General features: G+C 42.5%; 1 protein-coding gene across 1 annotated transcript in view; it reads left to right on the top strand.

Moving 5' to 3' along the window:
* Positions 1 to 15,281, top strand: part of ADPRHL1 (ADP-ribosylhydrolase like 1) — a 40,202-nt gene extending 24,921 nt beyond the window's left edge. The window contains exons 3-7 of the mRNA XM_015411777.1: positions 451 to 576; positions 2,768 to 2,908; positions 8,572 to 8,699; positions 10,720 to 10,852; positions 13,765 to 15,281. Of these exons, the coding sequence (XP_015267263.1) occupies positions 451 to 576; positions 2,768 to 2,908; positions 8,572 to 8,699; positions 10,720 to 10,852; positions 13,765 to 13,922 (686 nt within the window). The 3' untranslated portion in view covers positions 13,923 to 15,281. The remainder of the gene's footprint in view (positions 1 to 450; positions 577 to 2,767; positions 2,909 to 8,571; positions 8,700 to 10,719; positions 10,853 to 13,764) is intronic.
* The last annotated feature ends 283 nt before the right edge of the window (positions 15,282 to 15,564 follow it).

The following is a 15,564-nucleotide window of genomic DNA, read 5'->3' as shown; positions in this document are numbered from 1 at the left end:
TTTGTTGACTGTATTGACTCACCCTGTGTAACCCACCTTGAGTCCCCGTGAGACAGACATACTATAAATAATAGAAATAAATAAATAATAATAATAATAATTATTATTATTATTATTAATTAGCCGAAAGGAAGGCAGCTGTGAATATAAGACATTTTGCCTTAAAATGTTACAAATGAAACATTTTTAATTACTGAACATACTTGTAACTTCTTGTGAATGTAAGACAGCCCTTGTTTTTCTTTAACAGCATACCAGGAAAAAATAACCCAGTCTTCCTTTTCGGTAAAAAGTTATAGCCTGCTTGTTCGCAGAAAATGGATTCATAGAAGATTCTTTATCATTCTATTTCCATGTTCACCTCAACATCGAATGTATTTTATACTTCTGTGTATAACGGGTCCTATTTTTCCTTTCTTAAAAGGTCTATAGTAATCTTTGTTCTTGTAGGTTCAGGGTTTGGTGCAGCTACAAAAGCTATGTGCTTAGGGATGAGGTACTGGAAGCCTGAGAGGCTGGAAACTCTCATTGAAGTGAGCATTGAAGTTGGACGGATGACTCACAACCACCCTACAGGTAATGTCCTGGGAAATAAACCATTCTAATTATGCTATATAGAGCTTTACATTCAACAAGCATAGCTTCTTCTGTAGATAGGGTTGCCAACTTCCAAGGGTAGCCTGGGGTTCTCCCAAAACTACAACTGATCCGCAGACTAACCCGATCAGTTCACCTGGAGAACATGGCTGATTTGGCATTATACCCCTCTGAGATCCCTCCCCTCCCCAAATACCACCTTCTTGGGCTCTACCCCGAAACCTCTAGGAATTTCTCAACTTGGAGTTGGCAACTCTAGCCGTAGGACACCTGAGTGTGTTCTGATGTCTGAGGATGTACCCTAGTGTGAATCAAGGCTACAGAGACAGATCAGTATTCCTCATAAGGAAAGCCTACAAGAGCCATCACAAGAGAATCGTCAGCCTGTCAGTCCTTATTATGGCCCACAAGCCAAGCAGAAGTATTCTGCAATTCAAGAATAGTTGAATTCATTATTGAATTAATTACCTTCATAAAATCTCTGCGTGTATCATTCATCCTAGTATATCTAACAGTTTAAGAGTTAAGACTCAGACTAAATTATACAGAGGATGTTATCTCAGCCCTCATTTTCATTGCAGAGAACAGAAACTTAGCTACAGATACAGTAGTTCTTCGGTTGAGAGTCTTGTTTTTGAGAGTCTCCTGCTTGGAGAACAGTTTTTTTAATCGATCAACACCATCCCCCAAGAATAGTGTGTTAGTGCAAAGTTCTCAATCTATTGTTTTAATCTTGTTTGTGCAAACATATCCCTGAAAGAGAATGCAGCTTCAGATGTGCTCACTGGATATCTTTAAGCCAGTGAGAACCAGTGCAGTGCAGTGCAGTGATTGAGAGTATCTGTGAGACCTGAGTTCAAATCCCCACTCATGCCATTGAAGCTTGCTGGGTGACCTTGGGCCAGTTAAGAACCTAGAAAGTTAAAAGAATCCAAATTGAAGGGCCCAGTATTTAAATAACTGAATATAGAAGATATATATATATATATATACACACACACACACACACGCAAATACATGTATTTATCACAAAATGATTTTAAAACAATTACAGCCCCAAATTACAGCTTCAGTTCAGATTAAAATCACACAGTAATCTCAAACATAGAGCGTATGCGACCCTGACCAAACATGTTTCGGCCTCATGGCCTTCTTCAATGGTCAAGCATAGTTGTTACACATTAGCTCCAAACATTGCAATAATATCACAATAATTACTCAATATAGGACTGTTGAGATTGTTACATATTTGGGGCTGTAATTGTTTTTAAATGATTTTGTAATGAATACATGTATTTTGTGTATATTTTTTATATAATGTCCTATATTCAGTTATTTAAATACCGGGCCCTTCAATTTGGATTCATTTAACCTTCTAAGTTCTTAATTCATTCATTTGGGTTAAGTTTTCTCTCCCCCCCCCCCTCATTTGTTTATAAAATTATGCATGGGATAGAGCAGGTAGAGAAAGAGGTACTTTTCTCCCTTTCTCACAATAAAAGAACTCGTGGGCACTCAATGAAATTGCTGAGCAGTTGGGTTAGAAGGGATAAAAGGAAGTACTTCTTCACCCAAAGAGTGATTAACACATGGAATTAATTGCCACAGGAGGTGGTGGCAGCTACAAGCATGGATGGCTTCAAGAGGGAATAGGATAAACATATGGAGCAGAGGTCCATCAGTGGCTATTAGCCACAAGGTATAGATAGGAACTCTCAGTCTGAGGCAAGTGATGCTCTGTCTTCTTGGTGCTTGGGGGGGGGGGTCAACAGTGGGAGGTCTTCTAATGTCCTGGCCCCACTGGTGGACCTCCTGATGGCACCTGGTATTTTTGGCCACTGTGTGACAGAGTGTTGGACTGGATGGGCCTTTGGCCTGATCCAACATTGGCATCTCTTATGTTCTTATGTTTTTTGTTTTACCTTGGGCTGGTCACATTCTCTCAGCCTAACCTGCCTCACAGGGTTGTTGTAAGGATAAAATGGAAGAGAGGAGAATGATGTAAACTGCTTTGGGTGCCCACTGGGGGAAAAGGCGGGGTACAAAACAAATGAACAAACAAACGTAATTAACTTGCTTTCTTTTGTACCCAGGGAGCTGATTCTCCCACTTTTTGTGCTATTTAGGGGGATGCAGACCCCTAATCATTACTTTCATGTGCTAATTTTAGGTTTTCTAGGATCGCTGTGCACAGCTCTGTTTGTCTCCTATGCCATACAAGGCAAGCCACTCGTCCAGTGGGGAAGAGAAATGATGAAGGTTGTCCCAATGGCTGAGGAATTCTGCAAAAAGACCATTCGGCATATGGCAGGTACTATATGTACAATTTCAAAATTCAGCTGCAAGGAGATTCAAGTTTTCTTCACAGTCATTTTTACTGGATTGCCTGATTTCCCCTCCTGTGGCTTCAGAGGCTTCCTCTTTAATCTGGGGCCGAGTGGGGTTGTTCCAAGACCAGGAAGCGATGAAATTGCCCACCCATTTTAAGATATACCTATGTATACAGGCCCACACGTGTAATTCGAAGAGCAAACTCTTATTGGAGCAAAGGTCTGGTGAAACTAGCAGTGGGCTTCAGGCACAATCATCCTTCGCTGAAGTTCTATGACTTTTAGCTAAACTTTTTTTTTTAGATTAGACCAGGTGCAGGATTAAGGAGTGTAGGTCTGCCTTTGACAGAAGGAAGCTGCTGTCACTCCACGAGAGCAACACCACCGCTGAGCAAAATATGTGAGCCTCCTGAAGCATGTGCTTGTCATACCAATGTTGTGGTGCCTAGAGCTATTTTAAAGAAGGAAACTCTGCTTGCAACAGGATTGGGTCCCTTTTCTCTAGTGTGTGTGTTAGGGTTGCCAGGTGAGGCTGACAAGCGGGCGGGAGATTTACCAGGAGGCTCTGGGAGAGGGGAGGGAGGCTCTGGGAGAAGGAACTCTGGAGTTCCAGGTGGGTTGCTGTTGCATTTAAATGCTTTCCTCCATTGGAAATAATGGAGGATGGGTCTCTTTCTTTTTGGGCTCATAAAATTGGACCCCCTGGTCCAATTTTTTTGAAACATGGGTTGTTGTTTTTTAGAAAAGGCACCAGCAGCTATGCTGAAAATATGGGCCTCTAACTCAAAAACAGCCCCCCCCCAGATACCCATGGATCAATCCTCCATTATACCCTATGGGAACACGTCTCCATAGGGTATAATGGAGTGCCCAGCAGCTATCCCCCCTGCTTTCTGATAGCCATGAAGCGGGGGGAGGGGGTCCAAATCGGTGGATCCCCTGCCCCCAACTGGGGATTGGCACACATCCTGTTTCTTCAGAACAAAACCATGTAAAGTTCTTGTTTGTCCACTAAGCCTCTTGCCTGCCAAGCTTGTTCTCAGCCTGCTTATTCTTAGCACTAGACACCTTAAGTAAATTAAACAGCTTGCAGGGGGTAGGTTAGGGTCTTTGCAGATTCCATCAGCACACCTTTCCCAGAGCTTTCTTGGCACACTTGCTCCTGCTGCTCAGGAACTGTATGCAGTAGTGCAGTGGTCCTGATGCAGTAGAGGAAGCTGTATTCAGAAGAAGGGGGATTAAAAGGAGAGTAGGCCCAAGGCTATGTGTAAGACATAGGGTTGCTGAGCTCCAGGTGTGGGGCTGGAGTTCTCCTGGTGTTATAGGTAACCTCCAGACTACCGAGATCAGTTCCTATCAGGGGTCGTTTCGTAGAAAAAGAGCTAGGGGAACTCATTAGCATAACTCATTAGCATATGCCACACCCCTTGACATCAGGGGCTCGGTGGTAGACCTGCAAGGCCAGCGGGAGTGCGAGGAAGCCCCGCCAAGGCCCTCCCTGGCCCCAGGCAGGCAGGGGTTAGGAGAGGCGGGGAGGAAGCAACTTACCCTCCCTCTTCTCCTGCCTCCTCCTGGCTGAATGAGGGCCAGAAGCAGGGGGCGGGGCTTCATCGTGTGCCCCGCCCCCCACACCTCACCCGGGGGAATTGTGATCCCCCCCGAATTGACCTCTGGTTCCTATAGAGAAAATGGCACTTTCAGAGGGTGGAGTCTGTGGCATCACATTCCTGTTAAACTCCCTCCCTTCTCCAAACTCTGCCCTCCTCAGTTTCACCCTCCAAATCTACAGGAATTTCCCAACGTACAGTTGGCAACTCTAACAACACCATAGTGTTTAGCAAATATGTATCAGATGCAAAGCCATAGGGGTGGACATGGGGGCAGCTTCCTGATTTGGAAGTGGGAATGACAGAGAATAAGCTTTGGGAAGATCCCGAGTCCAGACTGAACAAAGGACTTTGTAGCTGGATGCGGAGTGTCCAGCACACCAAAGGTTTCCAGGCTATACTGGAAGAGACAAAAGGCAATGGTAGTATTTTGCCTAGGGTGCCAAAATATACTTACTATATCCTTGTAATCTATTTGCAGAATAGGGTGATTATTCCATAGGCAAAGGTTACACATGCAGAGGAATAAAAGCCTTCAGTTTCTGTTGCCATCATCAAAATGTTTATGCAAAGGCCCTGACCAACATAGTCCAGGTAAGCCTGATATCGTCAGATCTCGGAAGCTAAGCAAGGCCTACCCTGGCAAATATCAAGCCACCTCTCTGAACCATCCTAGCCCAATTAGGCCCAATTCCAGGCACAGAAGCACACACACACAAACTCCCCATAAAATGTTTATGTAAATGAGAAGCATAGAAAGATAATAAGTATCAAAAGGGGTATAGGTAAAGAGTATACATTTCTACATCACAGATAACTTTTTCCAAAACATGAAAAAGGAATGCATACAGGTTCACTCACAAAGTATGGTACAAATATTTATTTATAAGAGCAGTGGTTAAAAAACCATTTTTGCTTGTCAGTGTCCTAGTCTGTATGTCTCTGTTAAAATAAATACTTTGCTCTGCAATTGATAGTGTACACAGATGACTTCCTGCAGTAAAAATTATATGTATAGCGCCATCAGTTTAAGATTACATATTTTTCACCTTTCCCTGTGCAATATCTATCATCCACTAGCAGTGAAACCCATTGATCTGAACCCATCTGAACTCATTGATCCAGTAGGTTTAGACTCTAATAATTCCGCATAGGACTGCCTGTAAATATCTCATACATGAGTCTGCATTGGAAATATTCCTAATAATGAATACTAGGGATATGCATCTGGATATTTATGGTTTAAATATTTATCCAATAAATACTGTATTGTTATTTTTCGATTATATTCGTGTATCCATAGAGATATTCAGGGCTGGCATTTTAACACTCCCAGGCCTGTTTTTCTTCAATCTCACAGGTTTGTTTGGGCTTGCAATTGTGTGCCTAAGTTGGTTTGGCTTGGATTCCGTAGTTTGACATTGGTTATGTTGGGCTTGTAACAGTGCCCCCTGCTTAAGTCAAGTTGGCTTGGATTCTCTGATTTGACATTAGTTGGGTGGGCTGGCGCATGGTTCCACTGGAATTCTCTAGTTTGACACTGGTTTTATTGGGCTTGTTGATTCTGTTTGCATTTGGAGGCTTTTGGCCAGTGGTTGCTCATGTGTGTGGCTTTCTTTGCCCCGGAGAAAGCATGTAATGTGCCGCCTGTAGGAAACAATTGAGACAAGCAGAGAACACCTTGTTCAGGGGCTCATAGAGCTGGAACCCTTGATCCAATTTGCTTGAAACCTGGGGGTCTTTAGTGGACAGGAAGTACTAATTTCTCTGTAATTTTGGTGTCATTTGCTTGAAACAGCCATTCTATCCCTCTGGAAAAAGTCCCCCATAGGCAACAATTAAGATGATTCTGATTGGTGAGTATGAGTGTAGGAATTCTTGGGGAGAAGAAATGTAATTTAAATCTTTCACCTTTAATGAGTCCTGGGACCCTTTCTAAATATTCCAGATCAATTGATGAGAAATGACTGCGTAGCAAAAAAACAAAGGTGTTCCTTGGTTGCGGGCTTTGAAGACCAGTTGATCATACGACCTTGATAAGGGAAGATATTCAGAGCAATTTTACTATGTTCCAAAATCAGGGGTGGAGTGATGTATAGATGTTCCTCTTGAAAGCTCCATCCTTTCCGTCCATCCTTTCCCCTTCCATCTCCTTGTTTGGTGTAGTGGTTAAGTGCGCGGACTCTAATCTGGGAAAACCGGGTTTGATTCCCCACTCCTCCACTTGCACCTGGCTGGATAACTTTGGGCAAGCCATAGTTCTGGCACAGCTGTTCTTGAAAAAGAGCAGTTTCTGTCAGAGCTCTCTCAGCCCCCCCTACCTCAGTTTAGTGTAGTGGTTAAGTGCGCGGACTCTAATCTGGGAAAACCGGGTTTGATTCCCCACTCCTCCACTTGCACCTGGCTGGATAACTTTGGGCAAGCCATAGTTCTGGCACAGCTGTTCTTGAAAAAGAGCAGTTTCTGTCAGAGCTCTCTCAGCCCCACCTACCTCACAGGGTGTCTGTTGTGGGGAGGGGAAGAGAAAGAAAGTTGTGTCTGCTCTGAGACTCCCTTGGGTACTGAAGGGTGGGATATAAATCCAATCTCTTCTTGTTCTTCCTTGATCGGCACATAAGATGTTATGTGAGGGTGAAGGTGAGGATGGCAGTGGTTGGTTCCAAAATCTTTTATCCTCAGGGTCTAAACAATCCTTTCCACTTAATAATAATAATAATAATAATAATACTTTCCATTTATTAATCGCTTTCCCCAGTGGGCTCAAAGCGATGTACAGTTACTCAAATACAGACAAGGGACTAACAATGTTTGTAGGGGATAGGGAAGACAACATATATATTCATTTTAAGTGCACACGCCGATACTGCCCGGTGTAGAACTTCTTGGCTGGCTTTGTCGTTTTCCGGCACGGCTGCTTGCTGCTCAGGCTCCAGGACCCGTATGTCTGTCGCCACACTGCCACCGCCTGGCCGGAACGTCCGTTGCAGGAGTTCGATCTGTAGCCGGCAAGCTGTTTTGCCTTTACAAGCCGGCCCGTGACCATCGACGTTCGACCGTCAGCTAACGCCCTCCAGAAGGAAGATTGGCGTGCCCGCCCTCGCTAAGGAGCGGTTCCCATTTTATCTACTCGCCGGAGCTTTCGAATCGCTGGGTGGACGATGAGCTGGGGACAACAGGCTGGCTGCTCACACCAGCGCGGGGCTTGAACTGACATAGTTCAGATGTTAAGGCAGTGGGATATACCCACTGTGCCACCGCTCCCCAACTTAGTTTGGTTGAGAGAGTACCAAGCTGTTCTGTAAACAGGTCAACCTTTTCAAAAAAATTTGCAGAGTTTCAGAGATTAAAAGGGTTTGGGATGCCAGCAAAGCCAGTATCTATCTCTTATTTGTGGCAGTATTTCCCCCCAAAAAAAAACTCATCAAAGGCTTCCAGGTTGATCAGAAAGTCATAGGCAATAATGGACCCCAAACATTTTGGTATTCTGGGGGGAAAAAATTCTAAAATGATATTGGGGATCTGAATAATCCAGAATATTGGTATGGAAACCCTCCTGAAATCCAGGTCTGAAAATATTACAAACTTTTTCAAGTGTACATTCCTAATGAATACTACCTTCTGCTTCTTTAAATTTGGCTGGCACCTATTTATCTTGTTTGAGGACTCAGATAATTTTGTACATCATTTTGAAATCATCTGAATGCTTTTCATGTTAAATGTTTTGGAAATTACCATAACTTTCTGTAGCATTGTCATTGTTCAAAATCTTAATGTGGAAAAGATCTTTAGAGCTAAAGAAAATAGGAATGTGTAATCCAGTAGCTTTATGAGGACTACAGCTTTGTTATATGGTATTTTATTTTGCTTTTACTTATTTTATTTTCTGATATTAATTTAAATTATGCCAAGAAATAGCTATATTTTATTCTTAAATTTTCCTTGATAATTATTCTGTAAACCACAATGTAAACCAAAGGTTATTCAAATGCAGCCAAAGAAGCATTCCAAGAAAAAACATAAATATATTTTGTATTCAGAATATCAGGAACACTGGTTTTACTTTGAAGCAAAATGGCAGTTTTATTTGGAGGAGAGAGAAATCACTGAAGAAAATCAGAATAAACCTGTATTTCCTGAAAATTATGATGCCGAGGAAAGAGAAAAGGTAAACTCTTCAAGTAAAACATCTGAATGTATTTTTTTAAAAAATGTGTACAATTAGGTATCTCTTTGAAAGTAGTAGAAATTATGTTGTAAAAGTATGCAGTCTTGTAATTACGCAGCCTCATTTTGACTTAATTGGCTTTCAAATTTTAAATCTACCTTGCTTATATACAGGGAAATAATTATGGCCTACTAACATAAATTACTAGCAGTCACAGTGGACTGAATGCTATTAGCTTTTGGGTCAAATGTTGTAAAGGCATGCCTTGTCAGATAGTCTGTGTGAAATATTATATCAGTACAGGCGGTTTTAACTTTATTCTGCACTTAATCATGGTTTGCTGGGGATTTAATTTAAAAATAGAACTTAAAAATAAATAGGATTGTATTAACCAGGACTTATGAACGTTATGAAAGATGACTGTGGGCTGGCTTCCTCACCCTGGGTGCAGCTAGTGTTGGAAGTAGCCAAAGATGAATGCATCCAGGGCTTTTTCTTTCTTTCTTTTTTGGGAAAAAGAGGTGTTGGAATTTTCAGGAGGGAAATGAAGTTTTCAATCTGTTTACTGAAAACTCGTGAACTTTTAAACATTTTTTAAAAAGAAATTTTGTCGAAGAGGTTCCGGAACTCCGTTCTGGCGCATTCCCCCTGAAAAAAAAGCCCCAAATATTTGCATATAGCACCGTGACTTTTTAAAGGAAAGTTAAGAGAAAGGGGGGTAATCAAAACAATCTATTTTGTGTTCAGCTTTAAGAGGAGGGGCATCATAATCATGGCTTCAGATTCCACTTACCATTTCCAAAAAGGAATTCGTTGTCAAGGTCTTTGATCATTCTTCAGAAGTGGGGGTGATAAAGGGACAGCTTGTAGAGGAAAGGGCAGGAAAGCAACAGTGAGAGTGACAGTGGGGCTTGTTCACCCCTCCCATCATGGAATGGCACTCCAAGTGGTCGCTTGCCGCTATCTATCCAAACACTATCCAGAGAAGGCATCTAGTGGGAATGCTTGAAGTCCTAAGGCAGGCAAAGTGTCAGACTCCAAAGGTAGAATATGGGGAAGGATGGAGAGCCGGAGCTCAGTCTGGTGTGGTCCGGAGATGACTGGCCAATGAGGAGCTCCTTTGGCTTCTTTGGTCATCTGAATGGTCCTGAGACAAGAATTTCCCTAGTTTCCACATCTGCTTGTTGTACTGTGAAAGCTACTGTATTAAACATGTCGGCCTGTGGTGAAATAGACATGCGTGTGTGCTTGGCATAATATGATACTCATATCAAGGAAATCATATTGTATGAAAGAGAAAATGAAAGAGAGAAAGGAAGATCAGTCTACATCAGATGAGAGGAAGCCAACTACAAGTCCAAGCTTCTGTCTACAGGGTCATAATCACCCTCTCTTCATTTGTCTGCCTCTTTACACAGTGTTCAGCAGCCAGTGAATTAAATAAAGGGTTGCCAAGAACAACAAAAACAGTACCATGCAGTCCCCTCTCACAGATAGCCAAGGAAGCAACCTTGTAGAATCATGTGTAGACCTAAGTGACTAATGACAGACAAATGGCTGCAGCCTTGACAACAGTTAGGCATGTTGCAAATAGTCTCCATAATCTTGGAGAAGCCGCTCAAGGCAAAATAGAGTTGTTATTTGAACAGGGGCTCCACTAAAGACATTAAAAATCTGATGACATGATTTAGAGATGACGACCTTTCTACTGCACCTGCCCCCAAGCCAAGCATGAGTACGTCTACCTTGTTTCCCACTTTAATATTTCAGACACTGAAAAATATTTAAGGCAAAGCCAAGCCAGACTGCATACCCAAGGAACAGGTTGTAATAGGTCATGTTGTAGCTCAAAGCATTTTTAAGTGGGATTGTAAAAGATGTTAAAAATAGCTGTCACTTACCTCAAGCTTCAGGCCTAAATCTCCACCATTGTGTAAAAAGGAACATACACAACATTTATTTCTGTATGTTCTAGTTTCCATCAAAAGCACCCAACCAAGTGTGTTAATTATCCATTCAGACTTACAGGAGATGGAGTTCTGAAGGTCGTGGTGGACGGAGAGGTCACGATGCTCCGATGATTGCATATGATGCTCTCTTGGGATGTGGTGGTGACTGGACTGAGCTTTGCAACCGGGCCATTTTCCATGGTGGTGAGTAACCTAGTAATTATTTCATAACATACAGAAATGTAGTTCCTATAAGCTTTAGAGCATTTCCCCCCCTTCCTGATTCAAGCAAATTGGCTATCTTAGGTGACTCCTGGGCTTAGACTGTAGTAATTCTGAGCAGGATTGCACCGTTTATCTCATTCTGATTATTATGTGTGTTAAACTATTCAGCTGTTGCAATGTGTCCTTTAATGAAGTTGTGTGTTATATGTTTTACAACGAAGGAAAAGCTTTACCTGTTGATTTCTACTGGGAGTGCTACTTGTTCTACTGGCAGTGCTACCCATAAAGAACTAGTAACCCTAACATCTCTGTGGGGTGCTGGGGAGAGCCACAAAAGCATTGATTAATTTACCTCCAAACTTATACAATGGCCGAGTTCAGTTTGAAGCAGAAGGGAGTCGTGGCAAAAAAGACCCAGAACAAACTGTTCCGGGTTTTCCCGTTCACACTGCAGCAACTGATGTGGGAGCATACCAGGAGGAGGCGCAAGGAAGCGTTCACACTGTTGGCCCGCTCTGGCTGTAAGGCGTGGTTGTAAGGCTCTGCTTTCTTTTGGGTAATCTGGAGATATGCGCTCAAGAAAAACGCGGCTTTCGGCGTTCACACTTTGTTGGCACGGGATGGACACGGGATAATCGCACTTTCCAGGGTTTGATACCACTTTCACCTGGTATCTTTTAAACTCGGGAGGGAAGCGTTACGAGACGGGTTGAGTATGGCTGGAGAATGCTGGACAGATGTGCCTGTGTGAACGGCCCTTTTAATCCAGTTGTGAAATGTTTCTGGCTCGTGGCTATATCGGGGCAAACTGCCAATCTGAACTCAGCCAATCCGTATCTGTGATGAGGCACTTTTGTGGTTCTTCCCAGCACCCTACAGTGATCAGGAGCTTGTTTTACAGGAAGGCCATTTTAAGATGGAGATGTACAGTGGTGAGCCAGGTCCCATCCCAACCTGCAAAGAGCATTGCTAGCACGATCCATTCTCATACCCATCCATGCATTTCTCTTGCCTCTGGACTGGCAACAGGTATCCCTGTGGCATGGATGTGGCTTTGTACTCCTACTTGATGGTCTTTAGCCTATGCAGTTCAAGCGATATAGTTTAAAATACCGTTTTGTTTAAAATTTATTAGAGAGCCAGGTCAGTGCTGTGGTTAGACTGCTGGACTAGGTTCTAGGAGACCAAGATTCAAATTCCCACTCTGCCCCGGTAGTTTGCTTTCAGCCTAACCTACTTCACAGGGTAGTTGTGAGGATGAAGGAGGAAAGGAGAACAATGTAAGCTGCTTTGGGTCCCCACCAGTGTTCCCTCTAAGCTGAGTTAGTGTGAGCTAGCTCACAATTTTTTAGCCTCCGGCTCACACATTTTTGTCTCCGCTCAGGAAGGAGGGCACCAGAGCAAACTGATTTATGTGGCAGCCAAATTGCTCACTCACAACTTTAATGCCAGTAGCTCACAAAGTAGAATTTATGCTCACAGGACTCTACAGCTTAGAGGGAACAGTGGTCCCCACTGAGGGGAAAGATGGGGGGCATGAATCAATAAATAAATCTCCACTGTTACCCCTTTCCCAGCGGCAGAACTTCCTGATGGACAGCAGAGAGACTGAAAGATTCCTTATGTCTGATATTTTGTTCTGTCCCGTAGGTACCTGGTTTCACTGCTACACAGGCTTCTTTGTGAGCCAAATTGTAAAACTGATCTCATGCAGCAGGATAATGCAAAAGCAGAAAGTACTAGTGGCACATTTCTTGCTATAGCTGGTATTTAGGGTGAATCGTACCTCTAGGGATGCCAGCCTCTAGGTGGGACCTAGGGATGCCCCAGAATTACAGCTTATCTCCAAACTACAGAGATTTATTTATTTTATTTACCTTCAATTTGTATCCCGCCTTGCCGGTGCAAACTGGCTCAAGGCGGCTTACACAAGTTAAAATACAAGAAAACCAATAAATACAATCAAATTTCAATACGAACAATTACATAAAGTGTGAGATATAAACAGATGGCGGGAAATTTCTATACATGGTCCGCTGGAGAGAGGCCATATCCGGCGTTGTTACATAGGGCTGTGGTATGTTCAGTTTGCAATAGTTGTCAGTGGAGGCTCCTAATCGAAGGCCTGGTGGAAGAGCTCTGTTTTACAGGCCCTGCGGAAGTGTAAAAGGTCCCGCAGGGCCCTGATGTCCTCTAGGAGCTCATTCCACCAGTGTGGAGCCGCCACTGAAAAAGCCCTGGCCCTCGCAATGGCAATTTGGCATCTTTCAGTTCCCCTGGAGAAAAACAGATGCATTGGAGGGTGAACTCTTTGGCATTGTACCCCATTGTGGTCCCTGTCCTCCCCAGATACTGCTCCCAAATCTCTAGGACTTTCCCAACCTTGACCTGGCAACCCTACACCCCATCTCCTGCTGGTGGCCAGGAGGGACCTGGAAACCTTACTTTCTTCTCTTTGCACAGTTTTGAGAGACTGTAGGTAAAGTATAGGGGGAAAGTTGCCATTTGTACAATTATGCATTTATTTAAAGTTGCAGAATGTTCTCATGCAGACATTCTTCAATTTTTTTACCCTATTGTCCTGTCATTCCTAGATAGGCCTGTATAATTAAAGCAGTGGGTCAGGGAAAGGCTCTCCTGCATTGTGCTTTGGACTTTATTCAGTGCTGGCAAGGTTGGATGGTAGAAATTCCACTTAAGTGCTTGATGAAAATGTTAATACTACAGTCCTGAAGGTTTCCTTGGGTCATTTCAGAGATACAAGCAGAAATGCTGGAAGACATTTTCCCCTCTCTCTTGCTAACAGAGAACATACTGTTCCACCTTCCCACGGAACAGATGAAAGGCACACTAATGGACCTGGGTGTGTATGTTTGTGCTTGATTTTACAGGTGAAAGTGCAGCCACTGGAAGTATTGCTGGCTGTTTGTATGGATTACTTTACGGCCTCAACAAGGTCCCAAAAGGCTTGTATCAGGATCTTGAACAAAGGGAAAGGCTAGAACACTTGGGAGAGGCTATTTACCGACTGACTACCGAGGAAAAGTAAAGATTTTTCGGCATATTGTTTTCTTTTTATAAGTATTATAACACACCCTGTAGCCCAATTCATAAGAACCAGGCCCTAAATGTATTTGTAACCCTACTTCACATCAAATTCTGGTTTAATGGTTCAAACCTAAGAGACACTTCACACACAGGCTTTGTGTGAGTGTGCACATTAAAGCATACACCTAAAAATGTAATAGGTGAATGAGCAGTTACCAGTCTATGGAAATCATATAGAGGCATTAATCAGATAGCAGAATTGAGTGCAGCTGCCTATTAAATATGCCCTTGGTTATAAAACAGGATTTGCTGCCATGTAATGTGTAGAAAGGTCCTTAAATTTAATTATAACATTGTTTCAGGCACTGTAATAAGGAAATACTGTGCAGGTATAATTGAGTCCAAGAGTACCTAAATACAATCAGCCTTCCATATTTTAGATAATGTAATATTCACCTGCTACTTGAAGTATAGTCCCTCCCTATAATTTGAAAATGGAACCTTTCAACTTCCTCTGTTTATGAAATTGTTTCTCATTTGTAACACTGGATATCCCCATTCTTGATTTATGTCAACAACAGTATAATCCTAAACAGCACTGTACCCTTCTATGTCCATTGAAGTAATTAGCTTAAGTCTGCTAAGGATTGCATTTTAGCTGGAGCTCTTTTCAGTCATTATATTGAGGGAGATTGTCCAACTGCACGAACTGGGACCATACGCTACCCACAGTCCTCTTGATATGCATGGCTGCTATTTAATCCAAATAGGGCACAGCACATATTTTCTGCTTCAGTAACCATGATGTTTTTGTGTAGCATGTCCTGAAGCAGAAAATATGCATGGTCCCTATTCAGATGAAATGGAGACCACACATATCAGAAAGATCATGGTTAGTCTGCACTTCCGGTATGCATGATTCCACCCCCACCCCACGCCCCGGGACATAATGACTGTGAAGGACTTTACATGCAAAATGAACACTGTTTGCACACTTATTTAAGCCAAACTAATTTGATCATTCTTCAGAGGAAATGTTTCTGAGATTCTCTTCCCCCCCGTAATATTTACAATGAAGTCTTTCTGTTTTCCTCTCAGTTCTTTAATCTCAGCACTTCTTTGTCACCAACTAACTCACAAATTCACTCAATAGTGTTCCTTTCTTAAAACTGCAGTCTGAAATTACAGCCAGCACCAGGAAGTTGTCCAAGCTATGGCAGTGTACAAACAGATACAAAGAAATGTGCCAATACATACTGCAAATCATTTATAGATTTTTGGTGTGTTTTTTAAGAAATCCTAGACAAACTTTTTAAAGATTTGGGTGACTAAAAATACTTATAAATAAATCAATCTTATGCCTCTTCATAAGCATCTTTCTTTATTTTCACCACGGCGCTTACTGCATGTTACTGTGTTCATTGCTGAAATTCTTGCTTGCTCTTGTTAGCAGGTCACTGTTGGTCAAGATTAGGATGAATTTTGTGTAACCAAAAATTTATCCCATTGAGAAGTCTGAGAGATCAGGTTCTGGGACAGGAAGGAGGCAGAAAAGAGAGTGGCATAGAGAGAGAATTAAATCCAGTGTCCGGTATCAAAAGGGTCAAAACTCCACATTAGACAATGTGAAAATGATCAAATTG

This window comes from Gekko japonicus, unplaced genomic scaffold, assembly GCF_001447785.1.
Source record: "Gekko japonicus isolate JY-2015 unplaced genomic scaffold, Gekko_japonicus_V1.1 scaffold247, whole genome shotgun sequence".
Taxonomy (NCBI): Eukaryota; Metazoa; Chordata; class Lepidosauria; order Squamata; family Gekkonidae; genus Gekko; species Gekko japonicus.
This window is presented reverse-complemented; position numbering and strand designations above follow the sequence as displayed.